This window comes from Aspergillus melleus (genome assembly GCF_016097325.1).
Source record: "Aspergillus melleus strain CBS 546.65 chromosome Unknown contig7, whole genome shotgun sequence".
NCBI lineage: Eukaryota > Fungi > Ascomycota > Eurotiomycetes > Eurotiales > Aspergillaceae > Aspergillus > Aspergillus melleus.
Window position 1 is genome coordinate 1,772,379 of NW_025763376.1, and position 23,046 is coordinate 1,795,424.

The 23,046-nt window shown below is 52.4% G+C and overlaps 9 protein-coding genes across 9 annotated transcripts; 5 read left to right on the forward strand and 4 right to left on the reverse strand.

Moving 5' to 3' along the window:
* Window positions 1-256: 256 nt before the first annotated feature.
* Window positions 257-1,654, forward strand: rrp3 (RNA-dependent ATPase RRP3; the record flags this gene model as incomplete). Its single annotated transcript, XM_046093278.1, has 1 exon — window positions 257-1,654. One exon carries the CDS (start codon window positions 257-259, stop codon window positions 1,652-1,654), a length of 1,398 nt encoding a protein of 465 aa, XP_045949256.1.
* Window positions 1,655-2,008: 354 nt separating this feature from the next.
* LDX57_011535 (sugar phosphate isomerase/epimerase family protein) lies at window positions 2,009-3,013 on the forward strand (the record flags this gene model as incomplete). The annotated part of the gene is made up of 1 exon (XM_046093279.1): window positions 2,009-3,013. The coding sequence occupies one exon, from the start codon at window positions 2,009-2,011 to the stop codon at window positions 3,011-3,013; it is 1,005 nt and encodes a 334-aa protein (XP_045949257.1).
* A 417-nt stretch (window positions 3,014-3,430) lies between these two features.
* LDX57_011536 (uncharacterized protein) lies at window positions 3,431-4,186 on the forward strand (the record flags this gene model as incomplete). Its single annotated transcript, XM_046093280.1, has 1 exon — window positions 3,431-4,186. One exon carries the CDS (start codon window positions 3,431-3,433, stop codon window positions 4,184-4,186), a length of 756 nt encoding a protein of 251 aa, XP_045949258.1.
* Window positions 4,187-4,254: 68 nt separating this feature from the next.
* LDX57_011537 (putative short-chain dehydrogenase/oxidoreductase) lies at window positions 4,255-5,148 on the reverse strand (the record flags this gene model as incomplete). The annotated part of the gene is made up of 2 exons (XM_046093281.1): window positions 4,255-4,863; window positions 4,942-5,148. The coding sequence occupies 2 exons, from the start codon at window positions 5,146-5,148 to the stop codon at window positions 4,255-4,257; spliced, it is 816 nt and encodes a 271-aa protein (XP_045949259.1).
* A 1,282-nt stretch (window positions 5,149-6,430) lies between these two features.
* On the forward strand, window positions 6,431-7,818 carry LDX57_011538 (carbon-nitrogen hydrolase family protein; the record flags this gene model as incomplete). Its single annotated transcript, XM_046093282.1, has 5 exons — window positions 6,431-6,578; window positions 6,629-7,119; window positions 7,229-7,441; window positions 7,518-7,562; window positions 7,639-7,818. The coding sequence occupies 5 exons, from the start codon at window positions 6,431-6,433 to the stop codon at window positions 7,816-7,818; spliced, it is 1,077 nt and encodes a 358-aa protein (XP_045949260.1).
* A 633-nt stretch (window positions 7,819-8,451) lies between these two features.
* Window positions 8,452-10,635, reverse strand: LDX57_011539 (extracellular metalloproteinase; the record flags this gene model as incomplete). Its single annotated transcript, XM_046093283.1, has 5 exons — window positions 8,452-8,638; window positions 8,742-9,156; window positions 9,235-9,785; window positions 9,837-10,231; window positions 10,282-10,635. The coding sequence occupies 5 exons, from the start codon at window positions 10,633-10,635 to the stop codon at window positions 8,452-8,454; spliced, it is 1,902 nt and encodes a 633-aa protein (XP_045949261.1).
* Window positions 10,636-12,278: 1,643 nt separating this feature from the next.
* Window positions 12,279-14,380, reverse strand: LDX57_011540 (flavin monoamine oxidase family protein; the record flags this gene model as incomplete). The annotated part of the gene is made up of 2 exons (XM_046093284.1): window positions 12,279-12,556; window positions 12,607-14,380. 2 exons carry the CDS (start codon window positions 14,378-14,380, stop codon window positions 12,279-12,281), a joined length of 2,052 nt encoding a protein of 683 aa, XP_045949262.1.
* Window positions 14,381-16,199: 1,819 nt separating this feature from the next.
* Window positions 16,200-17,722, reverse strand: LDX57_011541 (MCT family MFS transporter; the record flags this gene model as incomplete). The annotated part of the gene is made up of 5 exons (XM_046093285.1): window positions 16,200-16,353; window positions 16,423-16,520; window positions 16,579-17,343; window positions 17,400-17,616; window positions 17,670-17,722. The coding sequence occupies 5 exons, from the start codon at window positions 17,720-17,722 to the stop codon at window positions 16,200-16,202; spliced, it is 1,287 nt and encodes a 428-aa protein (XP_045949263.1).
* A 464-nt stretch (window positions 17,723-18,186) lies between these two features.
* Window positions 18,187-20,526, forward strand: LDX57_011542 (Zn(II)2Cys6 transcription factor; the record flags this gene model as incomplete). Its single annotated transcript, XM_046093286.1, has 2 exons — window positions 18,187-19,388; window positions 19,446-20,526. The coding sequence occupies 2 exons, from the start codon at window positions 18,187-18,189 to the stop codon at window positions 20,524-20,526; spliced, it is 2,283 nt and encodes a 760-aa protein (XP_045949264.1).
* Between the last annotated feature and the right edge of the window lie 2,520 nt (window positions 20,527-23,046).

Here is a 23,046-nt window from a genome sequence, read left to right on the forward strand (position 1 = left end):
ATTAAGAGATCTTCATGTCCTGACACACACACACACATCCAAATTGAAAGATGTGCTTGCATTTCGCCCAACTACAGAGCACTGACTAAGCAACCAGCCCACGTGACCGTTACTATCAGTGCAGCTTTTCCTTATCAGGAGATTTTTTTTTTATCTCCGCGGCGTTGCGATTTTCTTCGGGACTCAATTCGAACGCTGCCCACCTCCCTCTCCCACAACATCGATCCTTCAGTTCGAGGCTAGGTCGTCCGTCACCATGGCGCAAATCACCAAACAGCGAAAACTGAATCGCGAGCCCGTGAGCAAGAAAGCTCCTTCCACCTCTCCCTCGCCGTCCCCCGAACCCGAAGCATCGACAGAGCAAGACATCGCCGAAGAAGAGCCCGCGAAGAGTTTCCAAGAACTCGGCGTCATCGAGCAGCTATGTGACGCCTGCACGGAGCTCGGATACAAGGCGCCCACGAAGATCCAGGCGCAGGCCATCCCGACCGCCCTGCAAGGACGCGATCTGATCGGATTAGCAGAAACCGGTAGTGGAAAGACGGCCGCCTTCGTCCTTCCGATCCTCCAGAATTTGATGGAAACGCCGCAGTCCCTACACTCGCTGATCCTGGCGCCGACGCGTGAACTGGCGCAGCAGATCTCGCAGGTCGTTGAGGCTCTGGGATCGTTGATTTCGGTCCGCTGTACGCTCTTGATCGGTGGTGTGGATATGGTGTCGCAGTCTATTGCGCTGGGGAAGAAACCGCATGTTATTGTCGCGACGCCGGGTCGGTTGCTGGATCATATGGAGAATACAAAGGGATTTTCGCTACGTCAGTTGAAGTTTCTGGTGCTGGATGAGGCGGATCGGTTGCTTGATATGGATTTCGGGCCTCTGCTCGATAAGATCTTGAAGATTCTCCCGAAGCAGGGCCGCAAGACGTATCTCTTCTCCGCGACCATGTCGAGCAAGGTGGAATCCCTGCAGCGCGCGTCGCTGGTTAACCCCGTACGGTTGTCGATCTCTTCCAAATACCAGACCGTGTCTACGTTGATCCAGCGCTACGTGTTCCTCCCGCACAAGTACAAGGACATTTACCTGGTGTACCTCCTCAACGAATGGGCCGGACAAACGGGCGTCATCTTCACGCGCACCATCCACGAAACCCAGCGTGTGACCCTCATGCTGCGGAACCTCGGGTACGGCAGTATCCCCATCCACGGACAGCTGTCGCAGAGCGCCCGAATGGCCTCCATCACCAAGTTCCGCGCCAAGGCCCGCAACCTGCTCATCGCCACCGACGTCGCCGCTCGTGGTCTCGATATCCCCTCCGTCGATTTCGTCTTGAACTACGACCTTCCCCAGGACAGCCAGTCGTATATCCATCGTGTCGGGCGAACGGCGCGTGCGGGTCGCAGCGGTATCGCCATCTCGTTCGTCACGCAGTATGATATCGAGACGTGGATGCGGACCGAAAAGGCACTCGGCAAGAAGCTGGACGAGCATAAGATCGCCAAGGACGAGGCTATGGTGTTTGCGGAGCGGGTGGGCGAGGCGCAGCGATCGGCGGCCATCGAGATGCGGGATATGGATGAGAAGGGCCGGGGGTCGAAATTCCGGCACAAGGGGGGTAAGAGAACTCGTGATGGTATGGATGAAGATCAGGGTTGATTTTGTGAGATGTCGTACTAAAAGCGTTTGATTTTTATTTGAGCTTAATACCAATTTCGATTGTGTTTGATTTAATCCCGGTGTCTCAGGTCTATGGTTTACTTGTAGAGATCCGGTTGCGATAGGACCTGTATACCTCCCGGAATTCATTCTATAGCCAATGCGGCATGAAGTGAAGCTCATCATTAAAAACTGACAACGATTTGTTGCTATTTGCATGCTACGGATTCCGAACTCACCAAACCGGAAATCTGATTCCGATCATGCGGGGGTATACTTAACCTACCTGTCGAACCCTAGTATACATCCATACGAAACCAAACACTTCACCTACCTGACCCTGAACTTCAAGCCATGCAGTCCAACAAACAAGCCCTCGGCTCCCTCTCATTAGGCCAACACCCGTCACACAGCCTGGACCACAAGATCCAACTCGCCTCCAAATACGGCTTCAGCGGCATCGAGATCGTCTACTCAGACCTCCAGCACTACTCCTCCCAGCACAGGATCCCCATCCTCACCGGCGCGTCCCGCATCAAACAGATCTGCAACACCCACAACGTGGAAGTCCTATCCCTCGCGCCCTTTGAGAACTTCGAAGGCGCCCGCACCCCTCTCGCCGACCGTCTCGCCACCGCAAAACACTGGCTCAGCATCGCGCGCATCCTCAACGCCCCGTATCTGCAGGTACCGTCGCAATTCGACCCGAACAGCATCACCGACGAGACGGTCCTCGTGCAGGAACTCCAACATCTCGCGGACCTCGGGAGCGCGGAATCGCCCCCCGTCGCTATCGCTTACGAGTACCTCTCCTGGGGCACGTATTGCTCGACGTGGGACACTGCCCTCCGCCTGGTGAAGCTGGTCGATCGCGCGAACTTCGGCCTGTGTCTGGATACCTTCCACGAGCTTACGAAGCTCTGGGCTAGTCCGTTCGAAGTGTCGGGAAAGTACCCGCGCGGGGACCAAGCCCTGCGTGACTCGTTGCAGAGGTTCAAGACCGCCGTTCCGCTGGAGAAGATCTTCTACGTGCAGCTCTCCGATGGCGAGCGGTTCGATCCTCCCTTCTCGGATTCGCATCCGTGGTATCTGGAAGGCGAGGCGTCGCAGTTCACGTGGTCCAAGCACGGGAGGCCGTTTCCGTTGGAGACTGACCTGGGCGGATACATGCCTGTTCCTGAGGTCGTGAGGGCCTGGGTGCTGGAGACTGGGTTCAAGGGCTGGATCTCTATGGAGGTGTTTGATCGGCAGATGCGTAGCAGGGAGTTTGAGCCTGAGACGGCGGCGATTCGGGCGCGTGAATCCTGGCGGAAAGTCCAGGCGGCCGTTGTCGCCGAGGATTTGCCGGGGAAACTGTAGTTAGTGGGTTGAAACACGTGATGGCTGTCGGCCGAGTGAAAATGCAAATGCAAATGCCGGGTTTTTCCGCTTTCCGTCTTCTTCCGCCTCCGCCTCGCCGTACTTTTGTTACTACAGGGGAGGATGATGCTTTCTCAACCCCCCCAGCCACACACACTGCGTCGGTCGTGTCTGGCCTGTGCAAAGGGTAAACGTCGGTGTGACCAGCGATGGCCGAAGTGTAGCCGATGCCAGAAGAGAAAAGTCGACTGTGAATACGCCAATGTACCGCTGACTAGGGAATTGACAGTGTCAAAGCCCGGCACTCCGGGGATAGTTCGGGCCAGAACTTCCGCCGATCCTCGAATCTATCCTTCCTTGAGTCTGGAAATTGTCAAAGGGTATAGCCCTGATGTCATTCGTTTTCTTGAAGACGGGATGCGGAACCTTCCTGTCGTGTTTGCGCGATCTATGAAGACGATGTTCATTCATCCGGATTTGTTCGAGGGAGAAAACACCCCGGCTTCGATACTGGAGGCTCATGCGCTGTGCAAACTGCATCTCACGGCGACTGAGAAAGGGGATCTTGGCTCTCTAATTCCCGTTTTACGTTGCAAGTCCGCCCAGCTGCAACGGCAGATCAACCATGCAGCCAACTTCGAGGAGCTGCTCAGCTGTATTCAAGCATTGATTCTGATCCAGTGCATGTTGATTCTCAATGAAGACGATCGCGAGGCAACTCCGTACTCGGAGACAGTCAGCACGATGCTCATGGACCTGGCCGAACGACTATGGCAGCATGCCCCCATTCAATTACCGAACACGCTCAGTCCGAAACGCGCCTGGATTTTTGCCGAGAGTGTGCGCCGCACAATCATCGTGGGGTTGCTGCTTCGGAGCGTGTACTCGCTCAAGAAGAGGAATTATTCTGTTCGAAATCCGTTCATCGATTCGCTACCTTTCGACGTGCGAGTCTCCCTGTGGGATGAAGACTCGGCCGAGGTGTGGAGCGGAGTACTTTCTGAAACGGAGTCTTGGCGCTCGATCATGTCTCTGCATCAGTACTCTTCGCTCATGGACAGCGGCCGCACTCACGGCATTCCGCCGTTCGGAGCGTTGATCCTGGCGGCTTGCAAGGGGAAGACTGCGTCTGATGTGTCCTATCCCGCCTTGAGGTCGTACTACGTTTCGTGATGCGGATCAGTTTGAACTCTTCTACTGAGTTTCCATATCATTTACTTCCCTCTACTTAGACTAGGCCCTTATCGCAGGAACTGCTTCAGCAAACCCGACAACATCTCCGTCATCTGATGATACATCTCCTGTCTCTTCAGCTCAAACGCCTCGAAAATACCCCTCGCCGGCCCCACCGGGATCTGGTCCTCGCCCCGACACAGTTTCTCCCATGTCTGATCCGTGAACTCCTGCAGCGGCATGCCGATCAAATGCCCGTCCTTCAAATCCGGCTGATGCCTCGTATCATGCAACTCGGTCTGCACGGCTGGCGGGAAAATCTCCACGATCTTGACATCGCCCGGGCCGCTCTGCAACTGCGTGCGCAGCGCCAGGATGAAATGGTGCAGGGCCGCCTTGGAAGCACCGTAGTTGGGGCATCGCATCATTGGCACCAGCGCCATCTGGGAGCTTGTGAATGCGATCGCGGTCTTCGAGGGCCGGCTCTGCAGGTGCGGCAGGAAGGCTTTGGTCAGATGCACGGCGGAGGTGTAATTGGTTGTCAGTTCTGTTTCGAAGATGTGTATGTCGACGGATTCGGGGGTGGCGAAGTCGAAGGCGCGCTGGATGCCGGAGTTGACGAAGATGCAGTCAAGGTCGGGGTTGCTGGCAATGATTTCGGCAGCGAAGTTAGGGATCTGCATCGTTAGTCGTCTGTTTGATGATTGCCTTACCATCCTAACGATTCTAGGCTATGTCCGGGACGGGGAACTCACTTGATCCAGCTTCAAGCTATCAAACACCTTCGCCTGCACTTTCTTCTCGTCGCCTCCATACTTCTGCACGAAGTCATCCAGGTTTTCCTGTCTCCGACCAGCCACGATCACCGGGATACCATTATCCACGAGCTTGATAGCCAAAGCCTTGCCAATGCCAGACGTGGCACCAATGACCAGGACTTTCTTATAGTCGAACGACATCATATTATGGACAGCTTGAAACGAGTCAACAAAGTCTGCAATTGGATCAAAAACACAAGTGAAACCTGTCCTTCAATTCCAGAACAGAACACCCCTTTTTATACCCCTCCGAACCCTCTCGCCTTCAAAGTCTTGCTGCGTTCTCCCAACTTCTCGCTCGTCCTGATCTCACTCGCCCTGCGGAGACTAAACCGAAAGGAGCCGAAAAGTGGAGTCGGAGAGGTTGATGCCTGTGGGCCTGAACATCGTGAATGTGCTTTTCCGGGCTCATTGGAGGTGTGGCGGCGAGAACTCTGCGTCTGTGGCTTGTGTGGTCTGCTTGTAGTCATTGTGTTTTGGATTATCAAGCAACATGTTGGTGGGGAGGAATTCTAGAAGGAACTGTCTTTCGTTTGGGTGGGCTTATAGTTAGTCGGATGAGATGAAGAGAACATGGTCTTGCAAGAACAACACAGATAAGACAAGTGAATATGCATAACATTCTCAATTATCAAATTGCATATGAAGTATAGCAAAGCAACTGTATCTCTATGGAATGGAACAACCCAAGTCATGTGACCTTGCGTATACCTTCACAGTTCGAATGGACAAGGCTTGAGGGGAATTGCAAGAAGTAAGAATCCAAACCAAGAAGATCCCCATCTCTAAAGCAAATAGCCCATCCGAGGGCTTTGCACACCCGGCCGACAGCAACGCTGAACGGCGGCTGACATAAGCGCATCCCGGGATTTGCCTCCAACGTCTCCATCTGCCTTCTCTCTCTCGACCCACTTCGATCTGTAGACTAAACAGAAAAATCCCCCGACGACCTGTGGCCTTAGTTTAACCGCATCTTCCCCTCACCCTCAAACCCCGGCCTGCATCACGCCATGACTTTCCCCGACCCGCTGCTCCCTGTTCCGCGGTCAAAACCAAACGCAACGCTGAAGCAGAGACCGTGGTGAGGAGGTCTTCTCCACTATGCTGTCGCATCCCGGTCGGTGGTATATGCTGGATGACTGCGGCGAGTTGATCCAGACAGGCCGTTCATGCAGAGGCCGTTTCCGAGAGGCCCGGGTGGACTGAGATGCAGTGAAGTGAGGCGACGAGGTGGAATCGACTTCCGAGAGGGGATGCAGGTTGATTAGATATGGAATTGACGAGGTATAAAGAGGGGGTGAAGGTGCATTCAGTTTGAGGTTTCATTCACTACAAGATCAACTCAATCTTCGAGTCTCACACGAATCTTCAGTTCTCAATCTCTTCCCTTTCCGTATCTTCCACTTTCCACCAACCAATCTTCATCATGGCCCCCGTCCTCAAGAAGTACAAGGCTGCTGCCGTCAACGCTGAGCCTGGATGGTTCAACTTGGAAGAATCTGTCCGCAGAACTATCCACTGGATCAATGAGGCCGGTGCCAATGGCTGCAAGTTCATTGCTTTCCCTGAGCTCTGTACGTTCCATCCAAGATCACCACTAGACAACATCTTTTAACAGAACCAGGGATTCCCGGATACCCCTATTGGATGTGGAAGGTCAACTACCAGGAGAGCCTTCCTCTGCTGAAGAAGTACCGTGAGAACAGTCTGCCTTCGGACTCTGACGAGATGCGCCGCATCCGCGAGGCCGCTCGCAACAACAAGATCTACGTCTCGCTGGGCTACTCCGAGGTCGACCTGGCCAGTCTGTACACTACCCAGGTGATGATCTCGCCCTCCAGCGACATCATCAACCACCGTCGCAAGATCCGCGCCACCCACGTCGAGCGTCTCGTCTTCGGTGACGGCACCGGCGACACCACCGAGTCGGTCATGCAGACTGACATTGGCCGCATCGGTCACCTCAACTGCTGGGAGAATATGAACCCCTTCATGAAGGCCTACGCTGCCTCTTTGGGCGAGCAGGTCCACGTCGCCGCCTGGCCTTTGTATCCCGGAAAGCAGACCCTCAAGTACCCTGACCCGTACACCAACGTGGCCGAGGCCAATGCTGATGTATGTCCTTCCCTTTCTTGGGCCCCTTTCACCATCTATCCACGAGTGAGAAAAGCATGGGGAAAATGTTTGAATTCACTCAGCTAATAAGATCTTTTCTTCCGCGCAGCTCGTCACTCCCGCCTATGCCATCGAAACTGGCACTTACACTCTCGCTCCCTGGCAGACCATCACCGCCGAGGGCATCAAGCTGAATACTCCCCCCGGCAAGGAGCTCGAGGATCCCAACATCTATAACGGCCACGGTCGCATCTTCGCACCGGACGGCCAGAACCTGGTCCCTCACCCGGACGTTGACTTCCAGGGTCTGCTCTACGTTGACGTATGCCATCCGAGCCCTCAACTCCCGTTCCATATTCTCAAAGAGAGTATCCACTAACACGATTCCCGAATGATAGATCGACCTCGATGAAATCCACCTCACCAAGTCTCTTGCTGACTTTGTACGTTCCACCCCAGCATAACCACCCCCCAGTGACAACAACATAAAACCTGATCCACGCTAACAAAGCAAAACAGGGCGGCCACTACATGCGTCCCGACCTCATCCGTCTCCTCGTTGACGGCAACCGCAAGAACCTCGTCGTCGAGGAGGACCGCATCAACGGCGGTGTCAAGTACACTCGCACCGTGGACCGCGTGGGCTTGTCTGAGTCGCTGGACGCTAAGAAGCCTGCTGTTCCGGAGCAGGAGGAGTAGAATCAGCGCATGTTGATGATGGATAAAATAAGCCGTCATATGTACATTAGTTAGTTAGTGATATCTTGATAAGAGGGGAATTTGAAACACTGCTCTTTTATGCTTAATATTCTCTTCTTTTGCAATTTTACTTTCAGTTACCCTTTGGTGCTTTCTTTTTCATTTCTAGCAATCAATAGTTCTTCTGGATTGAAAGCGCGAGGCTTCTTCTGTTCTGTCAACGAGAGTCTGTATGGAACTGGTGCGTTTAGTCCCAAACCCATACTTCATTTGAGGGAAGGCAACTCAGCCAAGTAATAGATGGCTGGCCCGAACCATGGGTGGATTACAAGGGCTGAAGATCCACAGACCACCTTCCATTGTTTTGGCCTCTAGTCACGCCAAAATCCCGTAGCCCTAGGTACCCTACTACAGATAGTTATCCCCAATAACTTCAGTACATTTCTGCAAAGTTCATTCATTCGTTTTTACTTCCTCACCCCCCAAGTTCCCGAAACCCATAGGCACGGATTATGAAAGATGGAACCTCATAAATCACAATATCATGGTTTGTTCATGCCCCATCAGCATGAGGTATTTCCCATCCCACAATGTAGTTTAGATATCTTCCATGACACAACCCCTTATCTAGTTCTAGCACGCGCCAGAAGGAATCGTCGTGCTAGCCGTCCGGCTCGTGGCGCTGTAGCGAGCTCCGGAGCCGAGTCCGCGCTTCGCGAAACCCTTCCAGATCTCGCAGGTGTTTTCACCGCCGGTCAAAGCGGTGTCGGCGTCCAGGATGGCGTCGCGGGCTTGCACGAAGTTGGGGTTGCAGGGTTGTCTGGTTTGCATTAGTTAGTAGCTTTTCTTTGGGGGATTGGATTGGGGGGAAATGTGTGTCCCAGTCCCCAGTTAGTTAGGAAAAAAAATGAAAGGGAACGTACAAAGCCATCGCATCGATCACCAATTTCATAGTCAAATACTTCCCGTCAGTCGGGACACCATTCCGGAACGTCGGTCTCGGGGCATCGTTCTTGCCATGCTTGTCGATCAGGTTCCACAGCACCTCGTAGAGCATGCTGGCCCAGACGGTGCCGGCGGCGTGCACGGACGTCATGCCGTTCACGCTGGTGTAGGTGAGCGGGTTGGTGCTGGTGCTGGTCGAGTAAGGGTAGGCGCGGATGCCGATGTTCTTGTTCGCGGCCCACGCGCCCATCGGGTAGTCCTTGGAGCGGGTGTCGCCGGACTTCAGGCGGATCGCGGTTGCCATGAAGTCGCCCCATCCTTCGCCCATGCCGCCGGACTCGAAGGCGCTGAGACAGCCGGAGTTGGCGGGGCCGCCGGTGAGACGGGTGGAGACTATTAGGTGGTGGTGGTTAGGGGAGGGTTGGTTTGGTTTTGGAGATGGGGATGGGGATGGGGAGAAAGGGGACTTACGACCGTGAGTGTACTCGTGGATAACGATACCCGATTCGAAAGAACCGTCCCGGTAAGGAGTGGACTGGGTCCAGACGTACATGCGCATACGTCCGGGCTGTCCATCCGGAGGCGTGGCGAAGTTGGCGTTGTTGGTGCCCGAGCCATCCTGGGCGTTGAGGATCACGTAGTCGTTTCCGATACCGCCCTTGCCGGCGTTGTTCCACTGGAAGTTACCGGCCTTCTCGGTGAAGCCGAGAACGTAGAGCAGGTCGTGGTAGGTGTTGCCGGTGTAGAAGAGCTGGGTGATGGAGGCGTCGATGTAGGACGACGGGGGAGTCGAGCTGGTGGTGTAGGGGTAGCTGAACTGAAGCGACGCGCTGTTGGGGCGGTGGTTGTTCAGATAGCTGGATCCACCGCTAGGGTTGGATTGCGCGATGGCGTTGTTGCCGCGCGTGGTGGTGTAGTTGGTCGAGCCGTCGCTGATCCAGGTGAACTGCGAGGCAGAAATGTCCCAGGGGTCCTTGATTGTAGTGCGAGATCCTTCTGTAGGGTCGTTGAGGCCCCAGGCGCTGTGCTTGTCAGTATGCAACAACCGTTAATGGAGTTTGTTCAGAACTCACTAGACTTGATAGTCCGCCTCGGCGACGTAGTCAACGACACCGTGAACCGTCTCCTCATTGTTGGCATCGACATAGGACAGGAGCCAGTTATCCTCAATGTCGGTCTCCACTCTCCAGCTGAGAGCGAGCTTTCCATCCGGTTTCACGAAGTAAACGAGCTTGGCCTTGGGGTCAGAGACGGCACCCGAAGTACCCTTGAACACGTAGGACTCCTTCTCCTGAGTGGACTCGGTCGAAACCGTGTCCGAAGTAATGGACAGTTTCAAGGTGTTGGAAGCACCCTTCAGGGCAGCAACGGGATCCGAGAAATCTCGCTTGTTCAGCGGGTTGGCCTCGGGGATTGCGCCAGTGTAGAAAGAGTTGCCGTAGGAGAAGACCTTTCCGTCTTTTCCGATCTATAGACAATTAGCGTGGAAGGCGCAAAAGGCGAGATGACGGAACTAACGTTGACGTTAAAGTCGGCATTGTCAATATCAATGCCGTGAGCAGTCTGACGGAAGTTGACATGCGCAACTCCGTTGTCGCCAACGTAGTGGTCGTTGACGACGCGGAATTCAGCGTCGGGGACAGTGCTCTTCACGAGCTGAGTCGCCGTCTCGACGTAGCTCTGCTCTTGGAAACCACCGAGCGAAGAGGGGGCGTCCTCTACCGCCTCGGTCGAGTTGGTATACTTTGCCTGGGACACCAGGCGGAAAGCACTCAGATCGACGGTGCGACGAGTAAGGGCATTGGTTTGATGGGTGGGGTGAGCAAGAACAGCGAGAGGAAGGGCAATGGCCCCAAGAAGCAAGTTGCGCATCGTGATGAACGAAGACGACTAACTTGGATACGGAACGAACGTGAAGGGAAGTTAGATGAACACAAAAGCAAGAGACGTGGAAGAGAACGAGAGAAGAGGGCGGGGGGAGGGAAAAGGAAAGGAAGGAAAGGAAGGATGGAGGGCGAAGGATGAAAGTGACTACATTGTGGTCACCCCAGGCTCTATTTATACCAGAGCCCCCAGTGTTATCCAAGTGCTGGCTTAACAGCGAGGAAGATTCCGCGAACCTCCGTCTCTATCCCCGACGAACTCAGTCAAGATGCCTAACGAACAATAAGTTGCAGGTTCCCCTCATCTCATCTCCGAGAGTTACATTGCATTTGATCACACTCTCGCTATCTTCATGCGCCTTCGGGCAGGGGGATCAGCTGAGGAAAGCATCCGCTGGGGTGCTTTCTGCAGCAGCACAAACCGCAGTAGGATTGGCGCAGAAGGGAAGATTGGGGTGGATGATGTTGACCGTCGGGTCTCCGAGTAGACTTCCTGCAGAATCCACAGAGGATCCTGGGCAGGGGTATCGGACCAAGACAATTATATTGACCTTAGCGCCAAAATAGCGGACCCTGATTAAATGCGAGAAATACAAGCCGGAGAGTGCATGATTGCTAACCAATAGTAGTAGACAAAGCAGAAGGCCCTCCGTCGGCCTGAATTAAGAAGCATCTTGGCAGTTTCTTGGGTTACATGGAGGGATTTAGGCCACGCTAACTTAGCTCAGATATCAACCCCGCGGATTCTGTCTTTCACTTTTGTCAGCTGAAAGCGGCGATGCGAAGATGAGAAACATGTGGTGGGCGTTTTTGTTTGCTTGCCAAAAAAGAATAATCACGAGCGAGAGTGCGAAATGACTTGCTGGCAAATGCTGTGCAACCTGCAAAGGCACCTCGTGGTTCAGTCGTTATCAACGGGGCAAATCCGTTCGCGTTGCGACGTCGTGCAGAAGTGCCCAGGCGCGCCGTCGACAGGGGATATCCTGGTTGATTGGCGGGCAGCAGCACGCTAAAGGCAACACTTGAGGCCCCTGACAGCAGATAGACGTGCCCCGTCTTATTGGGTGCTAAGGGCTTGGCTGCTGCATTTGATTCATGGCGAACGTGATGCATGTCTTCTTTGATCATTTGGTGATACTCGACGGGAGAGTCTGACAAGATGTCCTGTAGTACTGCCTCTGACCTTGGGAGGAAGGATGGGAACAGATGAATTTGAAGAAAGGAAGTTGAAGAGAAGGGGAATATTTCCAGTCTAATACTTCTTATGCAGCTTAGGTAGCGAGTAATGCATCTCGGTTGTGCCTGCATAAGATTGATAAGGCGATTATCAGAGACGATGACGCCATCGACATTCTCCTTTCCTCAGGCATTCCACTTCCACCTCCTTCACTTCTTCTCTTCTGTGCAGCGAGTGAACCCCCCCAAATCATTATTCTCCTTCTATAACTATCAGAAAATACCCACAATTATCGGCAGTAATACAAGACGAATACTTCTCGAAGCGATCGCTCCTGATACACATGTCTAAATCTCTTAGGTCTGATAAACGCATAAATCATCCCATATGTTCTCACTGACAGTATTTACAGAGACCATCCAACCGATTCATAGGACATAACAACCCTATCACATCTACACCTTGATCCATCGTCCCATCCAGGTGTGCACAACACTCTTGGCCTCATCCACCAATCCAAGGTCCAGAAGGAGTTGTGTCGTTCCGCGGACAGCCGAGTCAAGTGCGGAGAAAATCCAAGCATGGGTGTAGCTCGTATGTTCGCCAATGAAGATGGTCTTCATCTCGGTCTGGTAATAGGCTGGGAGATACAATTCCTGCTGCCCAGCCCAGGGAGAGGCCCAAGCACCAGCCTGGTGCTCGTCGACTTCCCAGCATTGTCGGTCATAAACACCTATTCTTGTTAGTGGCTTGCTAAACAGCGGGAAAGGGGCTTGGAGGTACCTGTGAATTGCTCGGCTGCGATGGGTCCGTGGACCTCCACCATGGCGCGCTGCACAAGAGCGACATGGTCTTCAGTGCTCAGAGACGCTGTCGAACGAGATGGGGTGCCACTGATGTACGATGCGAGGATCACACCCGGTCCAGTACCGTTGATGTTGAAAGAAGGATAGCAGACATTGCCGACGCCAGGCACGTCCACGGTACCGCACCCGCCGTAAATGGGGTTCTCTTGGTGCTCCCAGAATCGCGTCTCGTAATGCAGTGCCACCTTGCAGGATGGACTATAGTTCATACTGGAGATGGCGCGACTGAGCAGCGATGAGTACCGCGGCAGATCCCATAGTCGGACCTTGCTGAACGGTGCTGCAACCACGGCATAGTCGTATTCTTCGCTTTCCGGGACCATCTGCATGGGATCATTTCGCCAGTTCACGGAAATCTTCTCGGTCGTTGCGTTGTACGTTAGACCGTCGACCTTGCGACCGAGGGTTGTCTTGTCCGCGATGTGCGGCCAGAATGCGCGGGGAAGAGACTCCAGGCCTTTGTCGATCGTGCGCCACGTTGTCGCTGCGAAGTAGATGTTCTCAAAGAAGTCGCCCCAGATCGCATTAGGACTGATTGCGCTAACGTAGTCGCTAATGTTGGCGTTATATCCCATGGCATATCGCAGGTAAGCTTCCTCAGACCAGTCAAGCAGTCCGTGCTCGACGGCCGCCTTGTGAGCACGGAACAAGTTCGAAGCTACCTTCTTCATCATGCTAACGTCCGTTTCTTGGGTAAATTTCTCGAAGTCGGCCTCGGCATCTGCAACGGCTGTCGCATTGGATGAGGCCGCCACGTATGACAGCGACGGATCTGCGTCTACCTGTCCGGCAGTCGGTATCCGACCGTTGGGGAGACGGTTTCCTCCGCTGGAGATGGGCGTGTTCGGGTTCTTCTGAACAAATGGGATGAAGTCAACGCTAAGTTCGGGATGGTCTTTCGCATTCATCTTGTTCAGCACGTCAGCCAGCTGGAACACCATCTTGTGGTCCTGGATGTCGAAAGTCTCGTTGGTCTCGGCATACGTGATGCTGACGGGGAAGCGCATAGGGCCCATTTCTTGATACTGATACTGGTCGGGGCGAGTGTCGTTGAGGTACTTGGTGCGGATACGGCCTCCAACACGATCCGATGATTCGATGATATGCCAGTTGTGCATACCCACGGACTCCAGAAGATGACTGGTGAGCAGTCCCGCCATTCCGCCACCGACAATCGCAACCGATGCGTTCTTCGCTTTGCTCACGACTGCTTTGCCCGGCTCCTTTCCTTTCATGTATGCCACGCCGTCAAACCACGGACCCATTGCATCTGCAACATCTGCGATACTCTCTCGACGAACGATGGGAGCAGCCACAGAGATAGGCTCGGACCTGCCAACTAGCGAGGAGCCAGAGAATGCATGCAAGCAGTGCAAATGCGGTGCGTCGGATGGCGTGGCCCACACGAAGCGTTCGGGGTATGCGTCGCGCTTGATGGACATCGTGCCGATGTCATGGTGACGTTCGGAAATGCTGCCAAGCTCACATTCCCCATAGACCACCTCGATGTCGCCGTGAAGATTGTCGTCCAGAAATTCCAGATGAACGTTATGTACCGAGTCGGCTGTGATACCGGATGGGATATGGAAACGAAGCAATTCAGACTGCTTATAGACAGCAGCCGCGGAACTGATGCTAGAAAGTCCCAGAGCCAGCAGAAGCCGACTCGTTCGCTTCATTGTCGCCGTCATGGTTAAAACAAAACTAATGATGTGTACAGAGAAACAGGGCTGCTGCTTCGTTCGGGTCTTTTATAGGCCTCCGACACACGCAACCCCAGACCGCTGAGCTTACCGCTATCTTCGACGGAGAACTTTCTAACATACATTGAGTCGGATCCAACCTCGTATCTATCCATGCCATCGATGGCGGTTTACGTAAATGCGACTTCTCGAGGGATCCGAAATCCATCTGAGGACTCCGAACACTCCGATGCTCCGAAAAAGAATGGCCCGCTGCAAACGATACCGAGTGCCCCATAATGACTCAACTATATCTCTCGCTCCTTATTCTTATCTCAGGCCTTGCAGTTAGAAGGCACGTTATCAACCCATGGCACAGGATAGCCATTCAGTGGCTCCGATTCCGATCCCCAGATTTAGCCAGACCACCACTACGTTGCTTTCCTCAACGTCATTATTGGCTAGATAGGTCGGAAGCAACATACCCATCTGGGGATCCAGCTAACACTCGGAGAAATTCCCCACATCTCACCTTAACTAGCATCGTTTTCGCATAGCGCTGCCTCCAAAGGCAATGATTGACACATCGCGGGATATCCGGAGACAGCCCTTATCAATATCGGAAGAGGGCAATCGAGTAAGGCTTCTCGGAGTGATGATGATAGGTCATGAACGGTGTCCCTCCTCTGAAGACTCTCGGAACCTGGGCAAGCGCGGGTCGAAGTGTTCTTGGCATAAGATTTAGGGTGCTCCGTAGCGTCGTTTGCTTTATCATCCCCACATTTGCAAGGCGGAAGGCTGCGATATCCCTTATCAGTTCGTCAAACACAGGGCGTGGAATTGTCTTATCTTGGGGGTTTGAACTGATAGAGCGATAAGACGAGAGGGGCTTCCTATTCTTACTCCCTTTTTTTCCCACTAACTGTAATTGTCTCCCTAGATTGGTTCGTTTAGACGATTACGACTACGATGTCTCTGATGACTTTTTAGGGCATATTTCACGAGGCTTAGAGGCCGCTAACGCAGAACATCACTCGGGTTCGGAATCGCCAACAAGCCGAAGCGATGCAGAGTAATAAGTATAGAAGCTCAATATATCTAACTAAAGAGGTGCCGGGGAAGGTCGAACAGGGGGATGTTTATATTCCACCGATAGTTGGGCTAGTAAGTGCAGTATGGAACAGTATATGAAGAGCTATCTCATATTCAGAATCTGCTAGCATACGTTCTAAGCCTCGTATAGGGACACGGCAATATAAAAGGCTATCCCAAAACCATAGGCATGTAGTCCCTGAGCATGTGGATTCAAATCCCTTTATTCCTATCATTCCCAGCATTTCATGATCATTCGTATTAATATTCCACGGAGCGAATGAAGTAAAAGAGGAGATATTAGTATATAATTTATAATCATCTATATGCTATCCAACACCTTAATGCACCATAGAGAAGAGACGTCCAAACATGCCTGGTCAGCCCTAGCTTCCATCCAAGCCACGATATGTCATTCGCAAGGCGCATCAGCCCTCGTATTCTCATCCGATCTGACACTCGACAGAAGTACCTTGCATGTCTATACCCCTCAGTCAGACAATAAGCACGCCCGTCTTCCTCGCAATTAGTGTCTTTCCGGATTCCATACTCGACGGCATCCGAAGATGGTTCGTGCCACATCATAATGCACATGCTGCTCAATTTATGCAGTCTCACTCCGCTTACACGAACCCCTCCCGCGCCCCCTTGCTTGTATGTATGCACCTGTACCCGTCATCGCATAACCGAACATCAGGCTATTTGATTATTGCTGGCTGTGTCACAACGTTCGATTTTAAACAGCAGCATACAAACTTTTGTTCTGTGCTAGCCGTGCAGCGATGAGAAGAAAGCTGCCAAGCAGGAGGCTGACACCCGAGTAAATTGAGAGGGGAAGGTAGCCGTATTTTCCGGCTAGTTCACCGCTGATGGGGACGCCTGCCATTGCTCTGTGGATGTGGGAGAGAGGGAATCAGCTTTTGTCAAGCAGATTATCGAAGGTGTTTAGGGATACATACGAAAGAGAGGTAGACGCCATGACGACACCGATCGTGAGGCCGAGCGTTCGTGGAGTGGCGATTTGTGCGGCGCAGGCTTGTTGGAGGGATAGGATTCCCTAAAGAATGTCAGCTTTAGTTGATATCCATATGAGAGGGAGGGCATGAGTTCCTTACACCGGAGGTAAATCCATACGCAGCAGCGAAAATGACCAACCCTGCGACAGAGGTCGCCTTCGTCCAGCACAGGGCAATGATCCCTGATAAGAGAGTGGCGACGAAGCAGCAGTTGAACCTGCCGTAGCGATCAGCGAGAAGGCCGGGAAGAAGGCGGCCGAAGAACGAGGCACCGTTGATGATGGACGTCGTGTAGAAAGAAAGATCGGAAGAGAACCCGTGGTCAACGGAATATGAGGTTGTATAGAAGAAGGGCGAGAACATGCCGAAGTAGATGATGAAGAACGCGACACAGGTGAGGACCACGGACGGCTTTCGGAGGAATGAATAATCTGTCTTCTCTGGAGTGTCTTTCTCTTCACCTTTCGATTCGGTATCATCGGAGCTGGGCTGCTGGGCCGTGGACGAGGAGGATTCGAGTGGCGGACGACACCACAGGCAGGTGAGAGCCAGAAGAGGAACCATAATGAACCCGGCAATTCGCATGGTCCAGCCGAATCCAACATTGGGCTTTTTCAGCAGCTGGGTGAGGACAATGGGCCAGACCACACCTCCCAGGGATGACCCGGAGATCACAATCGCCATCGCTAGCGCGCGCTTGACCTTGATATATTGGCCGATCAGTGCGAGTACAGGACATACTACCAGTGCCATTGATATTCCAAGGAGGACACCCTGGGCGAGTATGAATTGATAAAACTCCTTACACAACGAGGTCATCATAAGAGAGAAGACCACGCCCACAGAACCGATCAACACAGGCCACTATCCAGCTTTGTTAGTTCGAAGCACCAGCCGATTGAAGCGGCATAACGACCTACCCTAGGACCAAACGCATCTTGAATCGGGCCAGATATTACGGATACCGAGAAAACGAAGAATATGGCGATGGCTCCCAGCCAGGCGATCGTCGATTGCGATTTGTCGGCCAATTGGTTCTTTGCATAGTGTTCTTCAAAGACTGCGAACGAGTTCACGAAACCGACCGTGCAGAAAGCTCCAAGAGTTGCTCCTATGATGACGAGCCAGGCACGCTTCCTAAGAGGGAATTGTTAGTGCCTTTGCTTCATCTGGGAGAACGCAGCACGAACGTATATTCGCTGGGCGGGCTTTGATCCGCCACCGAGTTATCTGGGCTTCCCATTGTTCATACACGACAAGTGCTTAAAACAAAACAAACTCGTTGATTACAGCAAATTATCGAGATGAAGAGGCGTTTGGCTAACGTGCTGAGGCTGATTCCGTTCGGGATTTTGATCCGGGGGCTTCAGAAGCCCAACAGGCCCCTTTATAGCCGGAGTAAACAGATTCTGGCATTTTGTGATTTTGATCATGACGGAGGCTCCGGTGGAAAAATATGGACGAAAACAGAGATACCTAGCACTGCTGCACTCGACCTAGGAGAGCAGAGGACGCAGATTGCCTCCGGGCCCGGAGACTCCGACCGGAGAGTCCATTGCAAGATATCGGGAGACGAAATGCCTGAAAAAGGGCCATATGCCCCGATGGTCAACGCTGCAAGAGTCAGTATCCCGGACCTAGTCCAGCTAAAATTTCCTTCTTACTCTGCATCCCTTGTCCCAAGAATTCTTCCCATTTTGCGCGCCGATGAACTCTCTCAACAAACCCCCTCCGGCCATGGTCGGGCGATGGCACGTGACCCAGCCCGCGGAGTCTCCGGCGAAGCGGCGCAGCGACGCTCGGCCATCCGCGCCAACTGCCACGATGAAACGAAAGGACTCATCCCAGCTACCCGATCCAGCCCCGAAGCGTCGTCCCAGGCAGGATCCGGTCTCGTGTGATTCATGCAGACGGAAGAAACTCAAATGCAACCGACAGCAGCCGTGTGAGAGTTGTGTCACTCGAAAACTCACATGCAGCTACAGCCCTGGGGTTTCTGTCGCTCCGTTGTCCAAGACAGCAGCACACGATGACAATCGAACGGACTGTGACTCCACCCAGCCATATGCTACGGATGGGCCTCGAATATCCGCTGGGGTGCCTCCGCCGTCCGCTCCGGTCTGCCAGCAACATCCGCAGCAACGGTACAGTAGGGAATCAGCGGCCACCGCGGATCTACTGGAGCACATACACATGGGAGCGCGAGTGCCGACGGCTGCACCAAGGTGGTTGAGAGATGACTTTGATGAAACCATGAAGAGAGGTCTGTTGTCTATCGGCAGCCCGAATTCTCCATCAGGGGCTCAATCCTCATTACCTATGCGCGAGTGGAATGCTTCCCGTGAGAACCCGGCAACGATCAATCTGATCCATTTTGTGCCCACGAGACAGGAGGCGACCGCTCTTTTTCGGTACTATTCAAAGTATGTCGATTACTTGTATCACATCATCATTTTGAAGCGGGCGGAAGCACAGATCAACGGTGTTTACGAGTGCATCGAACGAGGGTCGCCGGTAAAACTCGATCATCTAGCCTTGTTGTTCAGCATCGCTGCGAGTGCCTTGTATTTGCAGCTATCGTCTGAATCATCGCCCTATTCGGAAATATGCTGTCAAGAGTTCACATTTCTGACGGGTGCTGCTTTGATTCAGAATAATCACTCTGCATCTCCCACCCTGGAAGGCCTCCAGGCGGTCATGCTTGTCGTACATTATGTTTGCAACCTGAGCTCCCATGAGTCAGTTAGCGCGTTGTTCATACACGGGGCTGTCGTGAGCCAAGCGAAAAGTCTCATGCTGCACTGTATCGACTCCCCTCGAACCCGCGAGGCGAGGGATCAAAGCAAGGTGGACCCTGTTGAGGTTGAGATCAAAAGGCGGCTTTGGTGGGATATCACGAGTAGTGAATGGTAGGTCTAGTTACCGTGCCACTCAGTCTCATTTGCTGATACTCTACACTCCTTCAGGTTTCTAGGTTTCCTGAGCGGCCCTCAAGAATGGACCTACCAAATTTATCCCACACACATGAGTGTGAACCAACCACGCAATGTCGACGACGAAGCTTTGGAAAAGAACCCGAGCCTTGCGTCATCACCCAAATCCGTGCCTACTGACATGTCTTTCACATTGGAGCGCCTGAAGCTCTCTTTCGTGATCCGCGACATTATAGACAAAATAGCCTACGAGCAGCTCAACGGGCTCGAAATCGACTATTCAAAGATCCTGGAACTAGATCGAAAGATCCACCAAGCTCTTTCGGAAGTCCCAGAGTTCTTCCGACTTGATCCCGGCTCACGGCGACGGTTTGCGAATCTCTACAAAGAGCGGCCAACCCTAGCGTGGCAGAGGTGTGTTCTGCAGCAGGCCTACTACTCACGCATCTGTCGCTTGCACCGCCAGTTCTTCATCCGCGGGGCGCGGGAACCAACCTATTCTTATTCTCACGTCATCTGTCTCCAATCCGCTCGCAAAGTGCTCGAGATCAAGAGGATCATGGACGAAGAGGAGCCCAAGTTCACGCCACCAAGCTCTGTTGTGTGGTCCGTGATGCACCACATATTCATGGCCGCTGTGATCCTGCTGCTCGACGTCTGTTTCAATTGGGACGACATCCTCGGGGATAAGCGCAAGGAGGAAGTCCTAGATGCCTGCCGCATTCTGAGTAAGGCGCAGCAATCGTCTTGTCTCGTGAAGGAAGGCATCCAGGCCATGATGAACATCCTCCAGAAGCACTGGAAGAATGACAAACTGGCAGTCCCTGGTGGAACGCAGCTGAACCAGCCTTCTTCACTAGTTGTTGGGCCGGCTGAAGATCCTACACAGCCGGTGATTGTTCCTTTTGAGCCAAATGACAAGTCAGTGCCTGTTGCGCAGACGTGGGACAGCGCTCCAAATGTACCTACAAATCAATTTGCCGATGGCGATGAGCGACAGCTCGAAGATGTATGGTCGGAGTTCCTCGAGAACGGTTACAACTATACATTCGAGGATGCGGACTGGACTGGACTTTTGACCGAGTTGACTAGCGCGACGATACCTTGCGGGTGATGTTGGTTATGAAACTGAATGCATTCATAGATTCATTATGAATAGCTAATATACCCCAAGCCTATGTTTCTTGAGATTACCTCGTCGGCTCAAGCTTGATTGCTCTTGATTCAGAAAGCCAACAACGATCGTACAAAAGCCACTTGGTCATCCCTCTTGCCCAAAAAATGACATCTGCGAAAACTCTACTCAACCACAACCTCCACCTTACTCTTGTCTAACATCGTTTGTCAGCAACGTCCACCATGAAAAGAATACCCACTCACAAAACGCAATATGATCCTTAATATTCAAAGCCGCATCATAGGGCTCCGGATAATACCACGCTACATTAGGAAACGTTTCATCTAGCCGAACCAGCAAGAAACCGTCAGCTCCGATCAACTTTTGACCGCAGGGTTAAACCTACCACCAACTGTGACTGAATAATACGACGCTGTTCCTTTCCATGGACAATATGTGGTCAAGTCTGTTTCTGCGAACTGGGATTTATTCTTCAGTGCTGATGGTGGGAACTAGATTGTAAGCGGGTTAGAATGTATAGTTAGATTGTCTGCGATGCGGTGCTTGGAGGAGGTGGGTGGATATACGTAAACGTTGCCCTCGACAGATTCCCAGGTGGGGGACTCTGCTAGGACGTTTCCGTTGAGGATGGCTTTGGCAAGAGGCATATTTATTTGGGTTGCTGTTTATCAAAGAGTGCGCATAAAAAAGAAAGAGGGGAAGGTGAGGTCAATGGTCGAGATCAGCTGCGGGGATCCCGGCAATGAGGGACGCTGCTTACGCGATATGCTACTTTGTGACTTACTTCCTTTGATCCACTTGTCTACTCCGAGCCCAGCTATATCCTAGGGGTAACCAATTCCCTTGTCATGCAACGCTTCGAAAGAAATGTATAACCAAGGCAAATGCGAAGGAAAGAGCAAGTGCATTTTGCCGGCTATGGCTTCGTACTTTATCTACCATCAGCAACCATATAAGGACTCACAATATTGCCACGACTCACTTTTGTCTTCAATACATTTGGCGATCTCACTCATATGGCTAAAGTCCGAGGTCCAGCATCTGAAAACAACCGATCCGAATCGTCCAATGCCAGTAGTATCGGGGAAAATATTCCGTCTAAACAAGTCCTCAACCTCAGACTCATCCAGTCCACTGTACGGTTCATCCCCAGTCACCATTTCATATAAAGTCGAGCCGAATGCAAAGATTTCTGTCTTCTCTGAAATGATAATTCCATCAGAAGTCGAAGGACGGTTCTGGGGAAGCTGGTGGCTAGCACTGTAGCACACCTTCGCAGGCGAGCCATTAATCGATGACCCAGCAAAGTCTCCAAGTTTTATGTTCAAGTTGCGATCAAGACAGAGATCCCCGCAGTTGATATGCCCATGTAAGACACCCTGGCTGTGACAAAACGCCAACGACTCTGCTGTTTGTCTCGCCCATTGAAGAAGAATCCCTTCAGGAGGTGCTTCATGTTTGCGCAGAAATCGTCGAACATCACCCTTCTCAGCGTACTCTAAAATGACATTGCCATTGAAAGTCTCAAAGTACTGTAGAATGGAAGTAGGTCGGTCTTTCGACCGGGCAAAGTGTTGGTAAATCTGCGACTCTATTGAACTACGTTCCTGTGCCTCTGGATCTCCATCATGGGGGATTTTCGCGACCCGAAGAGTATCCGGGTAGCGTGCAACAGGGCCTGTTGTTCCAAAGGCAATGATGTCTTGACAGTCAATCCCTGGGGGAAGTTTTGTGGTGTCGTTACTTTCTGTCATAATGGATAGCGAAGGAGTGGCCAATGTTGACAGAGAAGGGGTGTTTGTTGATCTGTCCAGGAGTGGAGATTATTAATCACATGGCTGGCGGATGCGTTTCTTGGCATATCTTGACATGTTTACACCGCATCAAATCTACAATGGACTAGTAGATAATTGATAGGGAGAGCATGGGTTATTGAAGGACGAATTTTCTGTTGCTCTTCAAACAAAGAGAACTTTCTGTTTGGTTCGTTATTATACTCGTCTGGCATATAATCGTGGGTTTTTACGATTCAAAATTTCTATATATATTTGATCAGGAATGCTTAAGCGCAGGGTAAAGATTGCACTTGGTAATGTTTTAGCTCACCAGGTCCTTCCTGATTCAGTATCCTAGGTCATGCTCTAGTGTTACCCAGGCAAATCCGTAGTTATCAAGTTGGATGAAAGTACTTGAAATGCAGGGACCCCCTGCCTCGCTGCCTGAGGCAAATGTGACGGTGCGGAAGTGCGGAATCTCGGAATGAACGCGCCCTAGTCGTGACAAGTTTTCCTTCCCCTCCATCATCCTTCTGACACTTCTCTCTCGCCCTCCTAGACCAGGTATAAGTTGACAGATTGATCCTCCTGTCGTCATCTATCTTCGGCCAACCCCCCTTCACTTTTAACGGTAGAGTTTCTACGCCTTCAACCGACCTCAGAAGCCCAATTGAGTTCACCCCGCATCCTCGGAAGCTTCCGACCGCCGGCAAAAATCCAC